Source organism: Oncorhynchus keta, chromosome 5 (genome assembly GCF_023373465.1).
Source record: "Oncorhynchus keta strain PuntledgeMale-10-30-2019 chromosome 5, Oket_V2, whole genome shotgun sequence".
Taxonomy (NCBI): Eukaryota; Metazoa; Chordata; class Actinopteri; order Salmoniformes; family Salmonidae; genus Oncorhynchus; species Oncorhynchus keta.
In genome coordinates, this window is record NC_068425.1 from 38,157,962 (window position 1) to 38,184,045 (window position 26,084).

At 46.1% G+C, this 26,084-nt stretch overlaps 1 protein-coding gene across 1 annotated transcript in view; it reads left to right on the top strand.

Annotated features, from left to right (window-relative positions):
* Nucleotides 1–26,084, top strand: part of tbcd (tubulin folding cofactor D) — a 227,884-nt gene that overhangs the window by 43,445 nt on the left and 158,355 nt on the right. Inside the window, 2 exon segments of the mRNA XM_052520050.1 lie at nucleotides 4,858–5,014; nucleotides 25,068–25,125. Coding sequence (XP_052376010.1) covers nucleotides 4,858–5,014; nucleotides 25,068–25,125 — 215 coding nt within the window.

Consider the following 26,084-nt stretch of genomic DNA (forward strand, 5'->3'; position numbering starts at 1 on the left):
ATCCCTGTCTACCTGGGTTCTGAGTGGTACAGTCGTCTTTATCCCTGTCTACCTGGGCTCTGAGTGGTACAGTGGTCTGTCTACCTGGGTTCTGAGTGGTACAGTGGTCTGTCTACCTGGGTTCTGAGTGGTACAGTGGTCTTTATCCCTGTAACTGGGAAACTGAAGGAATGAGTCTAGCTTCATTCTTTATCAGAAAACAGGGATTTCAGAAAGGTGTTCAGGCCCCTTGACCTTTTCCCACATGTTGTTACGTTACAGCCTTATTCTAAAATGGATGAATTAAAAACAATCCCTCATCAATCTACACACATTACTCCATAATAACAGTGTTTTTAGACATTTTTATTACACAAACTGAAATACCTTATTTTTATAAGTATTCAGACCATTTGCTATGAGACTTGAAATTGAGCTCATGTGTATCCTGTTTCCATTGATCATCCTTAGGATGTTTTTATAACTTGATTGGGGTCCACCTGTGGTAGATTGAATTGATTGGACATGATTAGGAAAGGCACACACCTGTCAATATAAGGTTCCACAGTTGACAGTGCTTGTCAGAGCCAAAAACCAAGCCATGAGGTCGAAGGAATTGTCCATGGAGCGCCGAGACAGGATTGTGTCGAGGCACAGATCTGGGGAAGGGTACCAAAAAATGTCTGCAGCATCGAAGGTCCCCAAGAACACAGTGACCTCCATCATTCTGAAATGGAAGAAGTTTGGAACCAACTAGACTTTTCCTAGAGCTGGCTGCCTGGCCAAACTGAGAAATCGGGGTCGAGTTTTTCAGTGGCAGGGACTGGGAGACTAGTCAGGATCGAGGGAAAGATGAACGGAGCAAAGTAGAGAGAGATCCTTGATGAAAACCTTCTCCAGAGCGCTCAGGACCTCAGACTGGGGTGAAGGTTCACGTTCCAACAAGACAACGACCCTAAGCACACAGCCAAGACATCGCAGGAGTGGCTTCGTGACAAGTCTCTGAATGTCCTTGAGTGGCCCCACCAGAGCCCGGACTTGAACCTGATCTAACATCTCTGGAGGGACCTGAAAATAGCTGTGCAGCGATGCTCCCCATCCAACCTGAGAGTTTGGGAGGATCTGCAGAGAAGAATGGGAGAAACTCCCCAAATACAGGTGTGCCACGCTTGTAGCGTCATACCCAAGAAGACTCGAGGCTGTAATCACTGCCAAAGGTGCTTCAACAAAGCACTGAGTAAAGGGTCTGAATACTTATGTAAATGTAATATTTCAGTTTTATTTAATTAATTAGCTAAAATGTTGAAAATCTTGTTTTTGCGTCGTCATTATGGGGTATTGTGTGTAGATTGATGAGGGGGAGGGGGGACTATTTAATCAATTTTAAAATAAGGCTGTAACTTAACAAAATGTGGTAAAGGTCAAGGGGTCTGAATACTTTCTGAATGCACTGTATGTACATTTAAACATATTTTTTAATTTGACCTTTATTTTACAAGACAAGTCAGTTAAGAACAAATTCTTATTTTCAATGACGGCCTAGGAACAGTGGGTTAACTGCCTTGTTCAGCTCGGGGGTTTGAACTAGCAACCTTCCGGTTACTGGTCCAACACTCTAACCACTAGGTTACCCTGCCGCCCCTACACTCTAACCACTAGGCTACCCTGCCGCCCCTACACTCTAACCACTAGGCTACCCTGCCGCCCCTACACTCTAACCACTAGGCTACCCTGCCGCCCCTACACTCTAACCACTAGGCTACCTGCCGCCCCTACACTCTAACCACTAGGCTACCTGCCGCCCCTACACTCTAACCACTAGGCTACCTGCCGCCCCTACCCTCTAACCACTAGGCTACCTGCCACCCCTACACTCTAACCACTAGGCTACCTGCCGCCTCTACACTCTAACCACTAGGCTACCCTGCCGCCCCTACACTCTAACCACTAGGCTACCCTGCCGCCCCTACACTCTAACCACTAGGCTACCCTGCCGCCCCTACACTCTAACCACTAGGCTACCCTGCCGCCCCTACACTCTAACCACTAGGCTACCCTGCCGCCCCTACACTCTAACCACTAGGCTACCTGCCGCCCCTACACTCTAACCACTAGGCTACCTGCCGCCCCTACACTCTAACCACTAGGCTACCTGCCGCCCTACACTCTAACCACTAGGCTACCTGCCGCCCCTACACTCTAACCACTAGGCTACCCTGCCGCCCCTACACTCTAACCACTAGGCTACCTGCCGTCCCTACACTCTAACCACTAGGCTACCCTGCCGCCCCTACACTCTAACCACTAGGCTACCTGCCGCCCCTACACTCTAACCACTAGGCTACCTGCCGCCCCTACACTCTAACCACTAGGCTACCTGCCGCCCCTACACTCTAACCACTAGGCTACCTGCCGCCCCTACACTCTAACCACTAGGCTACCTGCCGCCCCTACACTCTAACCACTAGGCTACCTGCCGCCCCTACACTCTAACCACTAGGCTACCTGCCGCCCCTACACTCTAACCACTAGACTACCTGCCGCCCCTACACTCTAACCACTAGGCTACCTGCCGCCCCTACACTCTAACCACTAGACTACCTGCCGCCCCTACACTCTAACCACTAGGCTACCCTGCCGCCCCTACACTCTAACCACTAGGCTACCCTGCCGCCCCTACACTCTAACCACTAGGCTACCCTGCCGCCCCTACACTCTAACCACTAGGCTACCTGCCGCCCCTACACTCTAACCACTAGGCTACCCTGCCGCCCCTACACTCTAACCACTAGGCTACCCTGCCGCCCCTACACTCTAACCACTAGGCTACCCTGCCGCCCCTACACTCTAACCACTAGGCTACCTGCCGCCCTACACTCTAACCACTAGGCTACCCTGCCGCCCCTACACTCTAACCACTAGTCTACCTGCCGCCCCTACACTCTAACCACTAGACTACCCTGCCGTCCCTACACTCTAACCACTAGGCTACCTGCCGCCCCTACACTCTAACCACTAGGCTACCCTGCCGCCCCTACACTCTAACCACTAGTCTACCCTGCCGCCCCTACACTCTAACCACTAGGCTACCCTGCCGCCCCTACACTCTAACCACTAGGCTACCCTGCCGCCCCTACACTCTAACCACTAGGCTACCCTGCCGCCCTACACTCTAACCACTAGGCTACCCTGCCGCCCCTACACTCTAACCACTAGGCTACCCTGCCGCCCCTACACTCTAACCACTAGGCTACCCTGCCGCCCCTACACTCTAACCACTAGACTACCTGCCGCCCCTACACTCTAACCACTAGACTACCTGCCGCCCCTACACTCTAACCACTAGGTTACCCTGCCGCCCCATAGCGAACACAACAATGGATTCTCATTACATTTAGTTGTTATAAACACGGTGTTATAAACACGCAAAGTTGGACTCTGTTGAATGTGATTTCGGACCGAGGTAGTTTACACACGGCTGTTATCAGCTGTCATTTCTGATGAGTCTCAATGCTTTCCCCCCTCCACTTCTCAGGTAGTTTGAATCAGATTGTGTAAAATGTGGGCAAAACTAGTTGAGATGATGTAATTTCAACAAGTTTTGCCTTGGTCAGATGCCGTACACAGTCATAGGAGTGGAAGCTGCTCATTCCACCACAGGTGGGCAGGCAGAGAGATGAGGGTAGAGAGGGTAGAGGGATGAGGGCAGAGAGGTGGAGGGATGAGGGTAGAGAGGGTAGAGGGATGAGGGCAGAGAGGTGGAGGGATGAGGGTAGAGAGGGTAGAGGGATGAGGGTAGAGAGGGTAGAGGGATGGGGGCACAGTCATAGGAGTGGAAGCTGCTCATTCCACCACAGTGGTTAAAACGATGAAAGGGTTTTTCTCTTGGCAGTATAAAAGATGTGAGGTGTTGGTTCACAGCGACACCGTTAACCCCACCAGTCTCTGAGTGTCTGGTATTAGAGTGAACCACAGAGGCCAGGGCCAATGAGGCGAGGACAGGAAGAGGATCTGATAGGTGGCATGACTTTAGAATCCCACATGAACTACAAGCTGCCATGGTGATACAACTGTTGTCAGGGGAGATGGATAAGCCTATGATGTGATTGGACTAATGGATTTAGTGAAACAGTAATAATGCATTATAATACAGCTGTGTGTCATTTACACCAAAACGACAATCACACGGAGTAATATATCACTTTATTAATGACCGACATATGAAGTTCTATTGAACTGACTATAAACTACTTCTGAACTGTTTAAGATGTTTTCTTTGTCTGTCGACTACTCATTTGTCTTTCTCTCTCTCCCTCTCCCCTTCTCTCTCCCTTCTCCCTTTTCTCTCTCACTCTCTCTCTCTCTCCCTTCTCCCTTTTCTCTCTCTCCCCTGCTCTCTCTCTCTCTTGCTCTCTTTCTCTTCTTGCTCTCTCTCTCTCTCCCTTCTCTCGCTCTCTCTCTCTCCCTTCTGTCTCTCTCTCTCCCTTCTGTCTCTCTCTCTCCCTTCTGTCTCTCTCTCTCCCTTCTGTCTCTCTCTCTCCCTTCTGTCTCTCTCTCTCCCTTCTGTCTCTCTCTCTCCCTTCTGTCTCTCTCTCTCCCTTCTGTCTCTCTCTCTCCCTTCTGTCTCTCTCTCTCCCTTCTCTCTCTCTCTCCCTTCTGTCTCTCTCTCTCTCTCTCTCTCCCTCCCCTTCTCTCTCTCTCTCCCTCACCCTTCTCTCTCTCTCTCCCTCCTGTCTCTCTCTCTCTCCCTCCCCTTTCTGTCTCTCTCTCCCTGATCTCTCTCTCCCTCCTGTCTCTCTCTCTCTCCCTCCCCCTTCTCTCTCTCTCTCTCTCTCTCCCTCCTGTCTCTCCCTCCCCCTTCTCTCTCTCTCCCTCCAGTGGTGCCTCTGATCCTGAAGGCCTTGGTCTATGATGAAAAGAGAGGAGCGTGTAGCGTTGGTTCTAACGTACGAGATGCAGCCTGCTACGTCTGCTGGGCCTTTGCCAGGGCCTACGAACCCACCGAGCTGAAGCCCTTCGTCACGCAGATCGCATGGTAACACTCTTCTACTTCTTCATCATCCTCCTCCTCTGTCTATCTGACCCCGGTCGGGGTCAATTACGTTTTTAATTCGCTCAGTTCAGTTAGTAAATTGATGTCAGTTCAGTTAGTAAATTGATGTCAGTTCAGTTAGTAAATTGATGTCAGTTCAGTTAGTAAATTGATGTCAGTTCAGTTAGTAAATTGATGTCAGTTCAGTTAGTAAATTGATGTCAGTTCAGTTAGTAAATTGATGTCAGTTCAGTTAGTAAATTGATGTCAGTTCAGTTAGTAAATTGATGTCAGTTCAGTTAGTAAATTGATGTCAGTTCAGTTAGTAAATTGATGTCAATTTAAGATTTGTGTGAAAACTTGCGGATCTCAAGGTAGGATTCTGCCCTAATAATAGAGAAGGTTAAACATGGGCTTTTAGATTACAGAATGTTTAAAATTGATTAAATAAAGGTTTTATTTGACCTTTATTTAACTAGGCAGGTCAGTTAAGAACAAATTCTTATTTACATTGACGGTCTAGGAACAAGGGGGTTAACTGGTCTAGGAACAAGGGGGTTAACTGCCTTGTTCGGGGGCAGAACGACAGAGTTTTACCTTGTCACCTCAGGGATTCAATCCACCAACCTTTCGGTTACTGGCCCACTAGACTACCTGCTGGCCCGGCCGGGTATAGTCCAACAAACACACTTCAAGATCTCATTACAATTGTCCTTAGTAGTTGACAGCAGCATAAATAACAGTCACTACATTGAGGTTAGTCAAGTAAAGATAAAGCATCCCAGTAGTTGACAGCAGCATAAATAACAGTCACTACATTGAGGTTAGTCAAGTAAAGATAAAGCATCCCAGTAGTTGACAGCAGCATAAATAACAGTCACTACATTGAGGTTAGTCAAGTAAAGATAAAGCATCCCAGTAGTTGACAGCAGTATAAATAACAGTCACTACATTGAGGTTAGTCAAGTAAAGATAAAGCATCCCAGTAGTTGACAGCAGTATAAATAACAGTCACTACATTGAGGTTAGTCAAGTAAAGATAAAGCATCCCAGTAGTTGACAGCAGCATAAATAACAGTCACTACATTGAGGTTAGTCAAGTAAAGATAAAGCATCCCAGTAGTTGACAGCAGTATAAATAACAGTCACTACATTGAGGTTAGTCAAGTAAAGATAAAGCATCCCAGTAGTTGACAGCAGTATAAATAACAGTCACTACATTGAGGTTAGTCAAGTAAAGATAAAGCATCCCAGTAGTTGACAGCAGCATAAATAACAGTCACTACATTGAGGTTAGTCAAGTAAAGATAAAGCATCCCAGTAGTTGACAGCAGCATAAATAACAGTCACTACATTGAGGTTAGTCAAGTAAAGATAAAGCATCCCAGTAGTTGACAGCAGCATAAATAACAGTCACTACATTGAGGTTAGTCAAGTAAAGATAAAGCATCCCAGTAGTTGACAGCAGCATAAATAACAGTCACTACATTGAGGTTAGTCAAGTAAAGATAAAGCATCCCAGTAGTTGACAGCAGCATAAATAACAGTCGCTACATTGAGGTTAGTCAAGTAAAGATAAAGCATCCCAGTAGTTGACAGCAGTATAAATAACAGTCGCTACATTGAGGTTAGTCAAGTAAAGATAAAGCATCCCAGTAGTTGACAGCAGTATAAATAACAGTCGCTACATTGAGGTTAGTCAAGTAAAGATAAAGCATCCCAGTAGTTGACAGCAGCATAAATAACAGTCGCTACATTGAGGTTAGTCAAGTAAAGATAAAGCATCCCAGTAGTTGACAGCAGTATAAATAACAGTCGCTACATTGAGGTTAGTCAAGTAAAGATAAAGCATCCCAGTAGTTGACAGCAGTATAAATAACAGTCACTACATTGAGGTTAGTCAAGTAAAGATAAAGCATCCCAGTAGTTGACAGCAGCATAAATAACAGTCACTACATTGAGGTTAGTCAAGTAAAGATAAAGCATCCCAGTAGTTGACAGCAGCATAAATAACAGTCACTACATTGAGGTTAGTCAAGTAAAGATAAAGCATCCCAGTAGTTGACAGCAGCATAAATAACAGTCGCTACATTGAGGTTAGTCAAGTAAAGATAAAGCATCCCAGTAGTTGACAGCAGTATAAATAACAGTCGCTACATTGAGGTTAGTCAAGTAAAGATAAAGCATCCCAGTAGTTGACAGCAGTATAAATAACAGTCGCACTACATTGAGGTTAGTCAAGTAAAGATAAAGCATCCCAGTAGTTGACAGCAGCATAAATAACAGTCACTACATTGAGGTTAGTCAAGTAAAGATAAAGCATCCCAGTAGTTGACAGCAGTATAAATAACAGTCACTACATTGAGGTTAGTCAAGTAAAGATAAAGCATCCCAGTAGTTGACAGCAGCATAAATAACAGTCACTACATTGAGGTTAGTCAAGTAAAGATAAAGCATCCCAGTAGTTGACAGCAGCATAAATAACAGTCACTACATTGAGGTTAGTCAAGTAAAGATAAAGCATCCCAGTAGTTGACAGCAGCATAAATAACAGTCACTACATTGAGGCTAGTCAAGTAAAGATAAAGCATCCCAGTAGTTGACAGCAGCATAAATAACAGTCACTACATTGAGGTTAGTCAGGTAAAGATAAAGCATCCCAGTAGTTGACGGCTGTGGACAGAGAGATGACAGATATATAGAGATACCATGACCTACATGACACCTATGAATAGACCACAGGCCTTTATCACAGCTGAATGGACCACAGGCCTTTATCACAGCTGAATGGACCACAGGCCTTTATCACAGCTGAATGGACCACAGGCCTTTATCACAGCTGAATGGACCACAGGCCTTTAGTGTCACAGCTGAATAGACCACAGGCCTTTAGTGTCACAGCTGAATAGACCACAGGCCTTTAGTGTCACAGCTGAATGGACCACAGCCCTTTATCACAGCTAAATAGACCACAGGCCTTTATCACAGCTAAATAGACCACAGCCCTTTATCACAGCTAAATAGACCACAGCCCTTTATCACAGCTAAATAGACCACAGCCCTTTATCACAGCTGAATGGACCACAGGCCTTTATCACAGCTGAATGGACCACAGGCCTTTAGTGTCACAGCTGAATAGACCACAGGCCTTTATCACAGCTAAATGGACCACAGGCCTTTATCACAGCTGAATGGACCACAGGCCTTTATCACAGCTGAATAGACCACAGGCCTTTAGTGTCACAGCTGAATAGACCACAGGCCTTTAGTGTCACAGCTGAATAGACCACAGGCCTTTAGTATCACAGCTGAATAGACCACAGGCCTTTAGTGTCACAGCTGAATAGACCACAGGCCTTTAGTATCACAGCTGAATAGACCACAGGCCTTTAGTGTCACAGCTGAATAGACCACAGGCCTTTAGTGTCACAGCTGAATAGACCACAGGCCTTTAGTGTCACAGCTGAATAGACCACAGGCCTTTAGTATCACAGCTGAATAGACCACAGGCCTTTATCACAGCTGAATAGACCACAGGCCTTTAGTATCACAGCTGAATAGACCACAGGCCTTTAGTGTCACAGCTGAATAGACCACAGGCCTCACAGCTGAATAGACCACAGGCCTTTAGTGTCACAGCTGAATAGACCACAGGCCTTTAGTGTCACAGCTGAATAGACCACAGGCCTTTAGTTCACATCACAGCTGAATAGACCACAGGCCTTTAGTATCACAGCTGAATAGACCACAGGCCTTTAGTGTCACAGCTGAATAGACCACAGGCCTTTAGTGTCACAGCTGAATAGACCACAGGCCTTTAGTATCACAGCTGAATAGACCACAGGCCTTTAGTGTCACAGCTGAATAGACCACAGGCCTTTAGTATCACAGCTGAATAGACCACAGGCCTTTAGTGTCACAGCTGAATAGACCACAGGCCTTTAGTATCACAGCTGAATCACAGGCCTTTAGTGTCACATAGACCACAGGCCTTTAGTGTCACAGCTGAATAGACCACAGGCCTTTAGTGTCACAGCTGAATAGACCACAGGCCTTTAGTGTCACAGCTGAATAGACCACAGGCCTTTAGTATCACAGCTGAATAGACCACAGGCCTTTAGTATCACAGCTGAATAGACCACAGGCCTTTAGTATCACAGCTGAATAGACCACAGGCCTTTAGTGTCACAGCAGAATAGACCACAGGCCTTTAGTATCACAGCTGAATAGACCACAGGCCTTTAGTGTCACAGCTGAATAGACCACAGGCCTTTAGTGTCACAGCTGAATAGACCACAGGCCTTTAGTATCACAGCTGAATAGACCACAGGCCTTTAGTATCACAGCTGAATAGACCACAGGCCTTTAGTATCACAGCTGAATAGACCACAGGCCTTTAGTATCACAGCTGAATAGACCACAGGCCTTTAGTATCACAGCTGAATAGACCACAGGCCTTTAGTGTCACAGCTGAATAGACCACAGGCCTTTAGTATCACAGCTGAATAGACCACAGGCCTTTAGTGTCACAGCTGAATAGACCACAGGCCTTTAGTGTCACAGCTGAATAGACCACTGAATAGAGGCCTTTAGTATCACAGCTGAATAGACCACAGGCCTTTAGTATCACAGCTGAATAGACCACAGGCCTTTAGTGTCACAGCTGAATAGACCACAGGCCTTTAGTGTCACAGCTGAATAGACCACAGGCCTTTAGTGTTTAGGCCTTTAGTGTCACAGCTGAATAGACCACAGGCCTTTTTAGCTGAATAGACCACAGGCCTTTAGTGTCACAGCTGAATAGACCACAGGCCTTTAGTGTCACAGCTGAATAGACCACAGGCCTTTAGTGTCACAGCTGAATAGACCACAGGCCTTTAGTGTCACAGCTGAATAGACCACAGGCCTTTAGTGTCACAGACCACAGGCCTTTAGTATCACAGCTGAATAGACCACAGGCCTTTAGTATCACAGCTGAATAGACCACAGGCCTTTAGTATCACAGCTGAATAGACCACAGGCCTTTATCACAGCTGAATAGACCACAGGCCTTTAGTGTCACAGCTGAATAGACCACAGGCCTTTAGTATCACAGCTGAATAGACCACAGGCCTTTAGTATCACAGCTGAATAGACCACAGGCCTTTAGTGTCACAGCTGAATAGACCACAGGCCTTTAGTATCAGGTGCACAGGTTTGTGTCAAGAACTGCATAAACTCAGTGTAGGCCAGCTGCTGGGTTTTCCAAGCAGTTTCCTGTGTGTATCAAGAATGGTCCACCACCCAAAGGACAACTTTACTTGACACAACTGTGAGAAGCATTGGCTAGTCAACATCTCAGTGTCACATCCCTGTAGAACACATTTGACACCTTTAGAGTCCAGCCTGTTTTAGGATGCAATTAGAAGTCTTGAGGCTGTCCTAAACTAGGGGGCATCTAAAAGGGGTGTCACAGCTGATATCTAGACCAAGGTGTTAGTTACATAGGTTTTGTAAATGTCAGTGTAGCTGCCTGTTTCAAATTTGTTTTAGGATGCAATTAGTTGATTTTTGTCTTATCACTTTTTTGTTGTGAATAAGACTAGTCTTATGTCCCCATCTACAACTAGGCTACAAGGCTACTAGTCTCATGTCCCCATCTACACTAGGCTACTTAGGCTACTAGGCTGTCTCATGTCCCCATCTACACAAGGCTACCAGGCTACTAGGCTACTAGTCTCATGTCCCCATCTACACTAGGCTACTAGTCTCATGTCCCCATCTACACTAGGCTACTAGTCTCATGTCCCCATCTACACTAGGCTACTAGTCTCATGTCCCCATCTAAACTAGGCTACTAGTCTCATGTCCCCATCTACACAAGGCTACTAGTCTCATGTCCCCATCTACACTAGGCTACTAGTCTCATGTCCCCATCTAAACTAGGCTACTAGTCTCATGTCCCCATCTACACTAGGCTACTAGGCTACTAGTCTCATGTCCCCATCTACACAACTACCAGGCTACTAGGCTACTAGTCTCATGTCCCCATCTAAACTAGGCTACTAGTCTCATGTCCCCATCTACACAAGGCTACTAGTCTCATGTCCCCATCTACACTAGGCTACTAGTCTCATGTCCCCATCTACACAAGGCTACTAGTCTCATGTCCCCATCTACACTAGGCTACTAGTCTCATGTCCCCATCTAAACTAGGCTACTAGTCTCATGTCCCCATCTACACAGGCTACTAGGCTACTAGTCTCATGTCCCCATCTACACTAGGCTACTAGTCTCATGTCCCCATCTACACTAGGCTACTAGTCTCATGTCCCCATCTAAACTAGGCTACTAGTCTCATGTCCCCATCTACACTAGGCTACTAGCTCATGTCCCCATCTACACAAGGCTACCAGGCTACTAGGCTACTAGTCTCATGTCCCCATCTACACTAGGCTACTAGTCTCATGTCCCCATCTACACAGGCTACTGTCTCATGTCCCCATCTACACTAGGCTACTAGTCTCATGTCCCCATCTACACTAGGCTAACAGTCTCATGTCCCCATCCACAAGGCGTACTAGGCTACTGGCTCATGTCCCCATCTACACAAGGCACTACTTGTCCCCATCTACACAAGGCTACCAGGCTACTAGTCTACTAGTCTCATGTCCCCATGGGGCTACACTAACTAAAGGAGGAGGCTACTAGTCTCTGTCCCCATCTACACAAGGCTAAACTAGGCTCATGTCCCCATCTACACAAGGCTATTTTAGTCTCATGTCCCCATCTAATGTTTTGTAAACTCAGTGTAGCTGCCTACTGTTTGGGAAATGTCCCCATCTTTGTTTTAGGATGCAACTGTTACTAGGATGGGAAATTTTTGTCTTATCACTGGTGTTTGTTGTGAATAAGGCTGGTGTTTTTAGGCGTAAACACTGTCTAAAGGAGGACCCCATAAACACTGTTTTTAAAGGAGGACCCCTGGTGTTTTGGGAAACTAGGCTACAAGGCTACTGGTGTTTTGTAAACACTGTTTTATAAAGGAGGACCCCTGGTGTTTTGGGAAAGTAAACACTGTTTTATAAAAGGACCCCTGGTGTTTTGGAGGTAACACATGTCCCCTGGTGTTTTGGGAAATAAGCGTACACACTGTTTTATAAAGGAGGACCCCTGGTGTTTTGGGAGCGTAAACACTGTTTTATAAAGGAGGACCCCTGGTGTTTTGGGAAATAAGCGTAAACACTGTTTTATAAAGGAGGACCCCTGGTGTTTTATAAACACTGTTTTATAAAGGACCCCTGGTGTTTTGGGAAATAAGCGTAAACACTGTTTTATAAAGGAGGACCCTGGTGTTTTGGGAAATAAGCGTAAACACTGTTTTATAAAGGAGGACCCCTGGTGTTTTGGGAAATAAGCGTAAACACTGTTTTATAAAGGAGGACCCCTGGTGTTTTGGGAACCCTGGTGTTTTGGGAAATAAGCGTAAACACTGTTTTATAAAGGAGGACCCCTGGTGTTTTGGGAAATAAGCGTAACACACTGTTTTATAAAGGAGGAGTAAACACTGAGGAAATAGCGTAAACACTGTTTTATAAAGGAGGACCCCTGGTGTTTTGGGAAATAAGCGTAAACACTGTTTTATACAAGGAGGACCCCTGGTGTTTTGGGAAATAAGCGTAAACACTGTTTTATAAACGAGGACCCCTGGTGTTTTGGGAAATAAGCGTAAACACTGTTTTATAACGAGGACCCCTGGTGTTTCATATCAGCAGTACGACAGAGCTGTAAGTTGTTATTCACGGCCTCAAACCAGTTCTTCTGTCTTTCTGTTAGCTGCCTGCCCCCCCTACCCCCCTCTAACCCATTATCTCTCTCTGATTATCCTCAATTTATCTCCCCCCATTAATCATTATCTCTCTTTGTCTGATTATCCTCAATTTATCTCCCTACCCCTCCTCTAACTCCCATTATCCCTTTGTCTGATTATCCTCAATTTATCCCCCTACTAGTCCTCTAACTCCCCCTCTCTTTGTCTGATTAACTCCCCCCACCCACCCCTCCTTAATCTCTCTTTGTCTGATTATCTCTCTCTCTTATAAATAGTTTCTGGTTTAAATCACCGTTCAATAATAAAAATGTAAGGCTTCGTTATCGTAGTTCCCAGTAACAACAGTATCATATGTACTGGGGTCGTAGTTCCCAGTAACAACAGTATCATATGTACTGGGGTCGTAGTTCCCATAACAACAGTATCCCAGTAACAACAGTATCATATGTACTGGGGTCGTAGTTCCCAGTAACAACAGTATCATATGTACTGGGGTCGTAGTTCCCAGTAACAACAAGTATCATATGTACTGGGGTCGTAGTCCCCAGTAACAACGGTATCATATGTACTCATGTCGTAGTTCAGTAACAACAGTATGTACTGTCTGATAGTGGTATGTACTGGGGTCGTAGTTCCCAGTAACAACAGTATCATATGTACTGGGGTCGTAGTTCCCAGTAACAACATGTATCATATGTACTGGGGTCGTAGTTCCCAGTAACAACAGTATCATATGTACTGGGGTCGTAGTTCCCAGTAACAACAGTATCATATGTACTGGGGTCGTAGTTCCCAGTAACAACAGTATCATATGTACTGGGGTCGTTAGTTCCCAGTAACAACAGTATCGTATGTACTGGGGTCGTAGTTCCCAGTAACCAGTATCGTATGTACTGGGGTCATTATCGTAGTTCCCAGTAACAACTGTATGTACTGGGGTCGTTATCGTAGTTCCCAGTAACAACAGTATCATATGTACTGGGTTTCGTAGTTCCCAGTAACAACAGTATCATACTGTACTGGTTATCGTAGTTCCCAGTAACAACAGTATCATATGTACTGGGGTCGTAAACACTAGTTCCCAGTAACAACAGTATCATATGTACTGGGGAAATCCCGTACAACAGTTCCCAGTAAGTTCCCAGTAACAAGTATCATATGTACTGGGGTCGTAGTTCCCCAGTAACAACAGTATCAGTATGTTATATACTGGGGTCGTAGTTCCCAGTAACAACAGTATCATATGTACTGGTTTTGGTAAATAAGCGTAAACACTAGTTCCCAGTAACAACAGTATCATATGTAGTTCCCAGTAACAACTGTATCATATGTACTGGGGTCGTAGTTTTAACAAACATCTGTATGTAGTAACAACAGTATCATATGTACTGGGGTCGTAGTTCCCAGTAACAACTGTATCATATGTACTGGGGTCGTTATCGTAGTTCCCAGTAACAACAGTATCATATGTACTGGGGTCGTAGTTCCCAGTAACAACTGTATCATATGTACTGGGGTCGTTATCGTAGTTCCCAGTAACAACGGCATCATATGTACTGGGTTCGTAGTTCCCAGTAACAACTGTATCATATGTACTGGGGTCGTAGTTCCCAGTAACAACAGTATCATATGTACTGGGGGTAAGTACTGGGGAATCGTAGTTCCCAGTAACAACAGTATCATATGTACTGGGGTCGTAGTTCCCAGTAACAACAGTATCATATGTACTGGGGTCGTAGTTCCCAGTAACAACAGTATCATATGTACTGGGGTTGGGAGTTCATATGTACCAGTAACAACAGTATCATATGTACTGGGGTCGTAGTTCCCAGTAACACTAATGTACTGGGGTCGTAGTTCCCAACAGTATCATATGTACTGGGGTCGTAGTTCCCAGTAACAACAATCATACAGTATCATATGTACTGGGGTCGTAGTTCCCAGTAACAACAGTATCATATGTACTGGGGACCCCTCGTAGTTCCCAGTAACAACAGTATCATATGTACTGGGGTCGTAGTTCCCAGTAACAACAGTATCATATGTACTGGGGTCGTAGTTCCCAGTAACAACAGTATCATATGTACTGGGGTCGTAGTTCCCAGTAACAACAGTATCATATGTACTGGGGTCGTAGTTCCCAGTAACAACAGTATCATATGTACTGGGGTCGTAGTTCCCAGTAACAACAGTATCATATGTACTGGGTGTCGTAGTTCCCAGTAACAACAGTATCATATGTACTGGGGACCCCGTAGTTCCCAGTAACAACAGTATCATATGTACTGGGGTCGTAGTTCCCAGTAACAACAGTATCATGTATGTAGTTCCCTGGTATCATATGTACTGGTCGTAGTTCCCAGTAACAACAGTATCATATGTACTGGGTATCGTAGTTCCAGTAACAACAGTATCATATGTACTGGGGTCTGTTCCCAGTAACAACAGTATCATATGTACTGTATCATATGGGTCGTAGTTCCCAGTAACAACTGTATCATATGTACTGGGGTGTTTATCGTAGTTCCCAGTAACAACTGTTTTATCATATGTACTGGGAAATAAGCGTTATCGTAGTTCCCAGTAACAACAGTATCGTATGTACTGGGGTCGTTATCGTAGTTCCCAGTAACAACTGTATCGTATGTACTGGTGTTATCGTAGTTCCCAGTAACAACGGTATCGTATGTACTGGGGTGTAGTTCCCAGTAACAACAGTATCGTACTGTATGTACTGGGGTATCATATGTACTGGGGTCGTAGTTCCCAGTAACAACAGTATCGTATGTACTGGTTCCCAGTTATCGTATGTACTGGGGTCGTAGTTCCCAGTAACAACAGTATCGTATGTACTGGGGTAACAACATCGTATGTACGTAGTTCCCAGTAACAACAGTATCATATGTACTGGGGTCGTAGTTCCCAGTAACAACTGTATCATATGTACTGGGGTCGTAGTTCCCAGTAACAACGGCATCGTATGTACTGGGGTCGTAGTTCCCAGTAACAACAGTATCGTATGTACTGGAGGTCGTAGTTCCCAGTAACAACAGTATCGTATGTACTGGGGTTATCGTAGTTCCCAGTAACAACATCATATACGGTCGTAGTTCCCAGTAACAACTGTATGTACTGGGGTTATCGTAGTTCCCAGTAACAACTGGGGCATCGTATGTACTGGGGTACTCGTAGTTCCCAGTAACAACAGTATCGTATGTACTGGGGTCGTAGTTCCCAGTAACAACAGTATCGTATGTACTGGGGTCAATTTAGTTCCCAGTAACAACAGTATCATATGTACTGGGGTCGTAGTTCCCAGTAACAACAGTATCATATGTACTGGGGTCGTAGTTCCCAGTAACAACAGTATCATAGTATCGTAGTTATGTATCATATGTACTGGGGTCGTAGTTCCCAGTAACAACGGTATCATATGTACTGGGGTCGTAGTTCCCAGTAACAACAGTATCATATGTACTGGGGTCGTAGTTCCCAGTAACAACAGTATCATATGTACTGGGGTCGTAGTTCCCAGTAACAACAGTATCATATGTACTGGGGTCGTAGTTCCCAGTAACAACAGTATCATATGTACTGGGGTCGTAGTTCCCAGTAACAACAGTATCATATGTACTGGGGTCGTAGTTCCCAGTAACAACAGTATCATATGTACTGGGGTCGTAGTTCCCAGTAACAACGGTATCATATGTACTGGGGTCGTAGTTCCCAGTAACAACGGTATCATATGTACTGGGGTCGTAGTTCCCAGTAACAACGGTATCATATGTACTGGGGTCGTAGTTCCCAGTAACAACGGTATCATATGTACTGGGGTCGTAGTTCCCAGTAACAACGGTATCATATGTACTGGGGTCGTAGTTCCCAGTAACAACAGTATCATATGTACTGGGGTCGTAGTTCCCAGTAACAACAGTATCATATGTACTGGGGTCGTAGTTCCCAGTAACAACGGTATCATATGTACTGGGGTCGTAGTTCCCAGTAACAACGGTATCGTATGTACTGGGGTCGTAGTTCCCAGTAACAACGGTATCGTATGTACTGGGGTCGTAGTTCCCAGTAACAACAGTATCATATGTACTGGGGTCGTAGTTCCCAGTAACAACGGTATCAACAGTAACAACGGTATCATCGTATATACTGGGGTCGTAGTTCCCAGTAACAACGGTATCATATGTACTGGGGTCGTAGTTCCCAGTAACAACGGTATCATATGTACTGGGGTCGTAGTTCCCAGTAACAACGGTATCATATGTACTGGGGTCGTAGTTCCCAGTAACAACGGTATCGTATGTACTGGGGTCGTTATCGTAGTTCCCAGTAACAACGGTATCATATGTACTGGGGTCGTAGTTCCCAGTAACAACAGTATCGTATGTACTGGGGTCGTAGTTCCCAGTAACAACAGTATCGTATGTACTGGGGTCGTTATCGTAGTTCCCAGTAACAACTGTATCGTATGTACTGGGGTCGTAGTTCCCAGTAACAACAGTATCGTATGTACTGGGGTCGTAGTTCCCAGTAACAACGGTATCGTATGTACTGGGGTCGTAGTTCCCAGTAACAACAGTATCGTATGTACTGGGGTCGTAGTTCCCAGTAACAACGGTAACGTATGTACTGGGGTCGTAGTTCCCAGTAACAACAGTATCGTATGTACTGGGGTCGTAGTTCCCAGTAACAACGGTATCATATGTACTGGGGTCGTAGTTCCCAGTAACAACAGTATCATATGTACTGGGGTCGTTATCGTAGTTCCCAGTAACAACAGTATCATATGTACTGGGGTCGTAGTTCCCAGTAACAACGGTATCATATGTATGTATCGTAGTTCCCAGGGTATCGTATGTACTTCGTAGTTCCCAGTAACAACAGTATCATATGTACTGGGGTCGTAGTTCCCAGTAACAACAGTATCGTATGTACTGGGGTCGTAGTTCCCAGTAACAACGGTATCGTATGTACTGGGGTCGTTATCGTAGTTCCCAGTAACAACAGTATCATATGTACTGGGGTCGTAGTTCCCAGTAACAACTGTATCGTATGTACTGGGGTCGTAGTTCCCAGTAACAACTGTATCGTATGTACTGGGGTCGTAGTTCCCAGTAACAACGGCATCGTATGTACTGGGGTCGTAGTTCCCAGTAACAACAGTATCGTATGTACTGGGGTCGTAGTTCCCAGTAACAACGGTATCATATGTACTGGGGTCGTTATCGTAGTTCCCAGTAACAACGGTATCATATGTACTGGGGTCGTTATCGTAGTTCCCAGTAACAACGGTATCATATGTACTGGGGTCGTAGTTCCCAGTAACAACAGTATCGTATGTACTGGGGTCGTAGTTCCCAGTAACAACAGTATCATATGTACTGGGGTCGTAGTTCCCAGTAACAACTGTATCATATGTACAGTATCGTAGTTATGTATCGTATGTACTGGGGTCGTAGTTCCCAGTAACAACAGTATCGTATGTACTGGGGTCGTAGTTCCCAGTAACAACTGTATCGTATGTACTAGTTCCCAGGTATCATATGTACTGGGGTCGTTATCGTAGTTCCCAGTAACAACGGTATCGTATGTACTGGGGTCGTAGTTCCCAGTAACAACAGTATCGTATGTACTGGGGTCGTAGTTCCCAGTAACAACAGTATCGTATGTACTGGGGTCGTAGTTCCCAGTAACAACTGTATCGTATGTACTGGGGTCGTAGTTCCCAGTAACAACTGTATCGTATGTACTGGGGTCGTAGTTCCCAGTAACAACAGTATCGTATGTACTGGGGTCGTAGTTCCCAGTAACAACAGTATCGTATGTACTGGGGTCGTAGTTCCCAGTAACAACAGTATCGTATGTACTGGGGTCGTTATCGTAGTTCCCAGTAACAACGGTATCGTATGTACTGGGGTCGTAGTTCCCAGTAACAACTGTATCGTATGTACTGGGGTCGTAGTTCCCAGTAACAACGGCATCGTATGTACTGGGGTCGTAGTTCCCAGTAACAACAGTATCGTATGTACTGGGGTCGTAGTTCCCAGTAACAACTGGGGTCAGTAGTTCCCAGTGTACTGGGGTCGTAGTTCCCAGTAACAACAGTATCCCGTATGTACTGGGGTCGTAGTTCCCAGTAACAACAGTATCGTATGTACTGGGGTCGTTATCGTAGTTCCCAGTAACAACAGTATCGTATGTACTGGGGTCGTTATCGTAGTCCCCAGTAACAACTGTATCGTATGTACTGGGGTCGTAGTTCCCAGTAACAACTGTATCGTATGTACTGGGGTCGTAGTTCCCAGTAACAACGGCATCGTATGTACTGGGGTCGTAGTTCCCAGTAACAACAGTATCGTATGTACTGGGGTAGTTCCCAGTAACAACAGTATCATATGTACTGGGGTCGTAGTTCCCAGTAACAACAGTATCGTATGTACTGGGGTCGTAGTTCCCAGTAACAACACTGGGGTCGTAGTATCGTATGTACTGGGGTCGTAGTTCCCAGTAACAACAGTATCGTATGTACTGGGGTCGTAGTTCCCAGTAACAACAGTATCGTATGTACTGGGGTCGTAGTTCCCAGTAACAACGTATCGTATGTATCGTAGTAGTTGTACTGGTTCCCAGTAACAACAGTATCATATGTACTGGGGTTCCCAGTAACAACAGTATCGTATGTACTGGGGTCGTAGTTCCCAGTAACAACAGTATCGTATGTACTGGGGTCGTAGTTCAACAGTAACACAGTGTAGTTCCCGTCATGTACTGGGGTCGTAGTTCCCAGTAACAACAGTATCATATGGCTGGGTAGTTCCCAGTAAGTTCCTGTTAACAACAGTACTCCTATGGCTGGGTTAAGTAGTTCCCAGTCTGGCTGTTAGTAACAACAGTATCGTATGTACTGGCTGTTCCCAGTAGCCAGTAACTCCCTCTGGCTGTTCCCAGTAACAACAGTATCTATGTACTGGCTGTTAAGTTCCCAGTAACTCCCACTGGGGTCTGTTAAACAACAGTATCATATGTACTGGCGTAGTCCCAGTTCCCGTAGTTCCCAGTAACAACAGTATCATATGTACTGGCTAAGTTCCCAGTAACAACAGTATCGTATGTCTGGCTGTTAGTTCCCAGTAACAACAGTATCATATGTACTGGCTGTTAGTTCCCAGTTCCTCTGGCTGTTAAAGTTCCCAGTAACTCGTATGTACTGGCTGTCGTAGTTCCCAGTAACAACTCCCTCTGGTATGTAGTTCCCAGTAACTCAGTATCGTATGTACTGGGTCGTTAGTTCCCAGTAACAACAGTATCGTATGTACTGGGGTCGTTAGTTCCCAGTAACAACAGTATCGTATGTACTGGCTGTTAAGTTCCCAGTAACAACTCGTATGTCTGGCTGTTAAGTTCCCAGTAACAACAGTATCGTATGTAACAACTGGGGTGTACTGGGTAGTTCCCAGTAACAACAATGCATTTCACAGTTCCCAGCGCGTATGTACTGGAGGTGTTCCCAGTGTTCATGTTACTGTGGATGAGTTCCCAGGGTATGTTTCTGGCCAGTATCTGAGGAGTAACAAGGGTAGTTCCCAGTGATCGTAGTAGTTCCCAGGATCGTGATGTAGTTGGGTTGTTTCTGTTCCCAGTAACAACAGTATCATATGGTGATGAGTAACAACGGTATGTATGTACTGATGTAACAACAGTATCATATGTGGGGTTGTTTCTGGCCGTGCTAACAGAGGTAACAACAGTGATGATGTACTGGGGTCGATTCCCAGTGGGTTGTTCTGGCCATAACAAGGAGAACGTGATGTACTGGGGTCGATGAGTTCCCAGTTGTATCTGTATGTACTGGGATTAGGGTGTTCCCAGTAACAACAGTATCGTATGTAGTGGGTTGTAGTTCCCAGTAACAGAGTATCGTATGTAGAGGGGTAGTTCCCAGTAACAACAGTATCGTATGTACTGGGGAGAGGGTGATAACAGGAGGAAGTGATGTATGTGGGTTGTTTCTGGCCAGTAACAACAGAGGGTGACTGAGAGTGAGGAAGTAACCAGTGGGTATGTTTCTGGGGTGCTGAGGAGAGGGTGATGAGAGGAGGAAGTGATGTAGTATGGGTTGTAGTTCTGGCCATGAGGAGTAGAGGGTAACAACAGGCATCTGGGGTCGTATGACTGTAACAACGGTATGAGTTCCCAGTAACAACAGTAGTATGTACTGGGTGTTCTTGCCAGTAACAAGGGTATGTAGGAGGAAGTTCCCAGTGGGTATGTTTATGTACAGTTCCCAGTAACAGTGGGTTGTTTCTGTATGAGGAGAGGGTTGAGAGGACGGCAGTGAACAAGTGAAGTGGGTTGTTTCTGCCATGTGAGGGTGATGAGAGGGGAAGTTCCCAGTGTTGCTGGGGAGTGGGTGGGTTGTTTCTGGCCATGCTGAGGAGAGGGTGATGAGAGGAGGAAGTGATGAGTGGGTTGTTTCTGGCCATGAGGAGGGAGAGGGTGATGAGACTGAGGAAGTGATGAGTGGGTTGTTTCTTGCCATGCTGAGGAGAGGGTGATGAGGAAGTGATGAGTGGGTTGTTTCTTGCCATGCTGAGGAGAGGGTGATGGGAGGAGGAAGTGATGAGTGGGTTGTTTCTTGCCATGAGGAGGAGAGGGTGATGAGAGGAGGAAGTGATGAGTGGGTTGTTTCTTGCCATGCTGAGGAGAGGGTGATGAGGAGGAGGAAGTGATGAGTGGGTTGTTTCTGGCCATGAGGAGGAGAGGGTGATGGGAGGAGGAAGTGATGAGTGGGTTGTTTCTGGCCATGAGGAGGAGAGGGTGATGGGAGGAGGAAGTGATGAGTGGGTTGTTTCTTGCCATGAGGAGGAGAGGGTGATGAGGAGGAGGAAGTGATGAGTGGGTTGTTTCTGGCCATGAGGAGGAGAGGGTGATGAGAGGAGGAAGTGATGAGTGGGTTGTTTTCTTGCCATGCTGAGGAGAGGGTGATGAGAGGAGGAAGTGATGAGTGGGTTGTTTCTGGCCATGCTGAGGAGAGGGTGATGGGAGGAGGAAGTGATGAGTGGGTTGTTTCTGGCCGTGCTGAGGAGAGGGTGATGAGAGGAGGAAGTGATGAGTGAGTTGTTTCTGGCCATGCTGAGGAGAGGGTGATGGGAGGAGGAAGTGATGAGTGAGTTGTTTCTGGCCATGCTGAGGAGAGGGTGATGGGAGGAGGAAGTGATGAGTGGGTTGTTTCTGGCCGTGCTGAGGAGAGGGTGATGAGAGGAGGAAGTGATGAGTGGGTTGTTTCTTGCCATGCTGAGGAGAGGGTGATGAGAGGAGGAAGTGATGAGTGGGTTGTTTCTTGCCATGAGGAGGAGAGGGTGATGAGGAGGAGGAAGTGATGAGTGGGTTGTTTCTGGCCATGCTGAGGAGAGGGCGATGAGAGGAGGAAGTGATGAGTGGAAGGGCTTGCTTGTCAGTCAGGTGTCTCTGTGTGTGTGCAGGTTCAGGTCTCAGGTGTCTCTGTGTGTGTGTTCAGGTTCAGGTCTCAGGTGTCTCTGTGTGTGTGTTCAGGTCTCAGGTGTCTCTGTGTGTGTGGGCAGGTTCAGGTCTCAGGTGTCTTTGTGTGTGTGGGCAGGTTCAGGTCTCAGGTGTCTGTAGGTTCAGGTCTCAGGTGTCTGTGTGTGCAGGTTCAGGTCTCAGGTGTCTGTGTGTGCAGGTTCAGGTCTCAGGTGTCTGTGTGTGCAGGTTCAGGTCTCAGGTGTCTGTGTGTGCAGGTTCAGGTCTCAGGTGTCTGTGTGTGCAGGTTCAGGTCTCAGGTGTCTGTGTGTGCAGGTTCAGGTCTCAGGTGTCTGTGTGTGCAGGTTCAGGTCTCAGGTGTCTGTGTGTGCAGGTTCAGGTCTCAGGTGTACCTCTTAGCTGTGCATGACTCCACACCTGTCCTGCCTGTGTCTGCAGAGAAGTTGACGTTCATTTACGCACCCTGCCCCTCCCTCCCTCCATGGACATGTCTGGCCCTGTGCCTCTGCAGTGTCAGTTTTAACCCCCCACACACACACACACACACACCAGCCTCCCGCTCCCTGCAGCCAGCCTTGCCAAGTTTCGCCTGGCGTGGTTGGTTTCGGTGGCTGTTTGGTACCGAGGCTCAGGCAAGCTCAGTCCTGCTCCAGATTCATAAAAGCCTCTTGACATTTTTACTCTACTTTAGTGTGGCATTTACACACACACACACACACACACACACACACACACACACACACACACACACACACACACACACACACACACACACGCATGCATGAACTCTCCTCCTCAGATGAGACTCTCTCGTTCTTTCTTTCCGTCCTCCAGTCCAGATGGACTGTTGCCTCACTGAAACCACAGTGGTTAGTCAGGGTTAGGGTCCAGGGACAGAGAGAACAGAGTTATTCGGGGTTAGGGTCCAGGGACAGAGAGAACAGAGTTAGTCAGGGTTAGGGTCCAGGGACAGAGAGAACAGAGTTAGTCAGGGTTAGGGTCCAGGGACGGAGAGAACAGAGTTAGTCAGGGTTAGGGTCCAGGGACAGAGAGAACAGAGTTAGTCAGGGTTAGTGTCCAGAGACTGAGAGAACAGAGTTATTTAGGGTCCAGGGACAGAGAGAACAGAGTTAGTCAGGGTTAGTGTCCAGGGACAGAGAGAACAGAGTTAGTCAGGTTAGGGTCCAGGGACAGAGAGAACAGAGTTAGTCAGGGTTAGGGTCCAGGGACAGAGAGAACAGAGTTAGTCGGGGTTAGGGTCCAGGGACAGAGAGAACAGAGTTAGTCGGGGTTAGGGTCCAGGGACAGAGAGAACAGAGTTAGTCGGGGTTAGGGTCCAGGGACAGAGAGAACAGAGTTAGTCAGGGTTAGGGTCCAGGGACAGAGAGAACAGAGTTAGTCAGGGTTAGGGTCCAGGGACAGAGAGAACAGAGTTAGTCAGGGTTAGTGTCCAGGGACAGAGAGAACAGAGTTAGTCAGGGTTAGGGTCCAGGGACAGAGAGAACAGAGTTAGTCAGGGTTAGTGTCCAGAGACAGAGAGAACAGAGTTATTTAGGGTCCAGGGACAGAGAGAACAGAGTTAGTCAGGGTTAGTGTCCAGGGACAGAGAGAACAGAGTTAGTCAGGTTAGGGTCCAGGGACAGAGAGAACAGAGTTAGTCAGGGTTAGTGTCCAGGGACAGAGAGAACATAGTTAGTCAGGTTAGGGTCCAGGGACAGAGAGAACAGAGTTAGTCAGGGTTAGTGTCCAGGGACAGAGAGAACAGAGTTAGTCAGGGTTAGTGTCCAGGGACAGAGAGAACAGAGTTAGTCAGGTTAGGGTTAGTGTCCAGGGACAGAGAGAAGAGTTAGTCAGGTTAGGGTTAGTGTCCAGGGACAGAGAACCGAGTTAGTCAGGTTAGGGTTAGTGTCCAGGGACAGAGAGAACAGAGTTAGTCAGGTTAGGGTCCAGGGACAGAGAGAACAGAGTTAGTCAGGGTTAGGGTCCAGGGACAGAGAGAACATAGTTAGTCAGGTTAGGGTCCAGGGACAGAGAGAACCAGTCCCAGATTAGGTTGTTTTTCTCCAGGGAGAAAGAACAGAGTTAGTCAGGGTTAGTGTCCAGGGACAGAGAGTCAACAGAGTTAGTCAGGTTAGGGTTTGTGTCCAGGGACAGAGAACAGCAGTTAGTCAGGTTAGGTTAGGTAATGTCAATCTTCAGGGACAGTCTCTCTCTGTCTCTCTGTCTGAGAGAACAGAGTTAGTCAGGTTAGGGTCCCCGGAGTCGAGGGGCCCCGGAGTCGGCGACTGCAGAAGGGGGCCCCGGAGTCATATTTAATCATACATTCCTTCAGGTTGTTGTTGTTGGCACAATGTCAACTTGTTGAATTTTGGTTCTCAGCCCAGATTAGGTTGTTTTTCTCCAGTAGGTCGACCAAGAAACTGGCTAACACTTTACTTGAGTGGTAGTTTATTAGTTCAGACTTTTATCAACAACCACAAGGTCAAACTTGGGTGATCTGTTTTGTTCAAGGGTTCATGTCTGATCTTAGCAATGACTTCACTGTGGGCCAACACCCAATACAAAGGCATAAAGGTAATACATACATTCACCTGCCTGCCTGTGTATCAGTGTGTTTACCTGTCCACCTCTCTCTGTCTCTGTCTGTCTCTGTCTCTCTCTCCGTCTCTCTTCTCTCCGTCTCTCTCTGTCTCTCTGTGTCTCTGTCTCTCTCTCTTTTTCTCTCTATTTTTTCAGTGCTCTGGTGATCACTGCTGTGTTCGACCGAAACGTCAACTGTCGTAGAGCTGCATCAGTGAGTGACCACTCTGTCTGTCTCTCTGTGTTTCAGTCTCTCTCTCTCTCTGTTTCTCTCTCTCTCTGTTTCAGTCTTTCTCTGTCTGTCTCTGTTTCAGTCTTTCTCTGTCTGTCTCTGTTTCAGTCTCTCTCTGTCTCTCTCTGTTTCAGTCTCTCTCTGTCTCTCTCTGTTTCAGTCTCTCTCTGTCTCTCTCTGTTTCAGTCTCTCTCTGTCTCTCTCTGTTTCAGTCTCTCTCTGTCTCTCTCTGTTTCAGTCTCTCTCTGTCTCTCTCCGTTTCAGTCTCTCTCTCGTACACATGTCAAACCATGTATCAAGGTTGAGAAATTACCTTTTTAATTCAATAAATCCAGGGAATTAATTGAAATTCAATTTACATGTTAAAAAAATCATCATAGAAAATAATGGTCCATTTTTTATTTATTTATGAATGGATTGACCCTGTCATTTATATCAGATCTGACTACTGACTATTATCTAACTACTGTCTCTTAGACCCTGTCATTTATATCAGATCTGACTACTGACTATTATCTAACTACTGTCTCTTAGTCCCTGTCATTTATATCAGATCTGACTACTATTATCTAACTACTGTCTCTTAGTCCCTGTCATTTTATATCAGATCTGACTACTGACTATTATCTAACTACTGTCTCTTAGACCCTGTCATTTATATCAGATCTCACTACTGACTATTATCTAACTACTGTCTACTTAGACCCTGTCATTTATATCAGATCTCACTACTGTCTATTATCTAACTACTGTCTCTTAGTCCCTGTCATTTATATCAGATCAACAACTACTACTATTATCTAACTACTGTCTCTTAGTCCCTGTCATTTATATCAGATCTGACTACTGACTATTATTTAACTGACTTCTAAAACTGTCTCTGTATTCTTCTGTTTTCACTAAAGTCCCAGGTCTGCCTTCCAGGAGAACTGACTGGGACT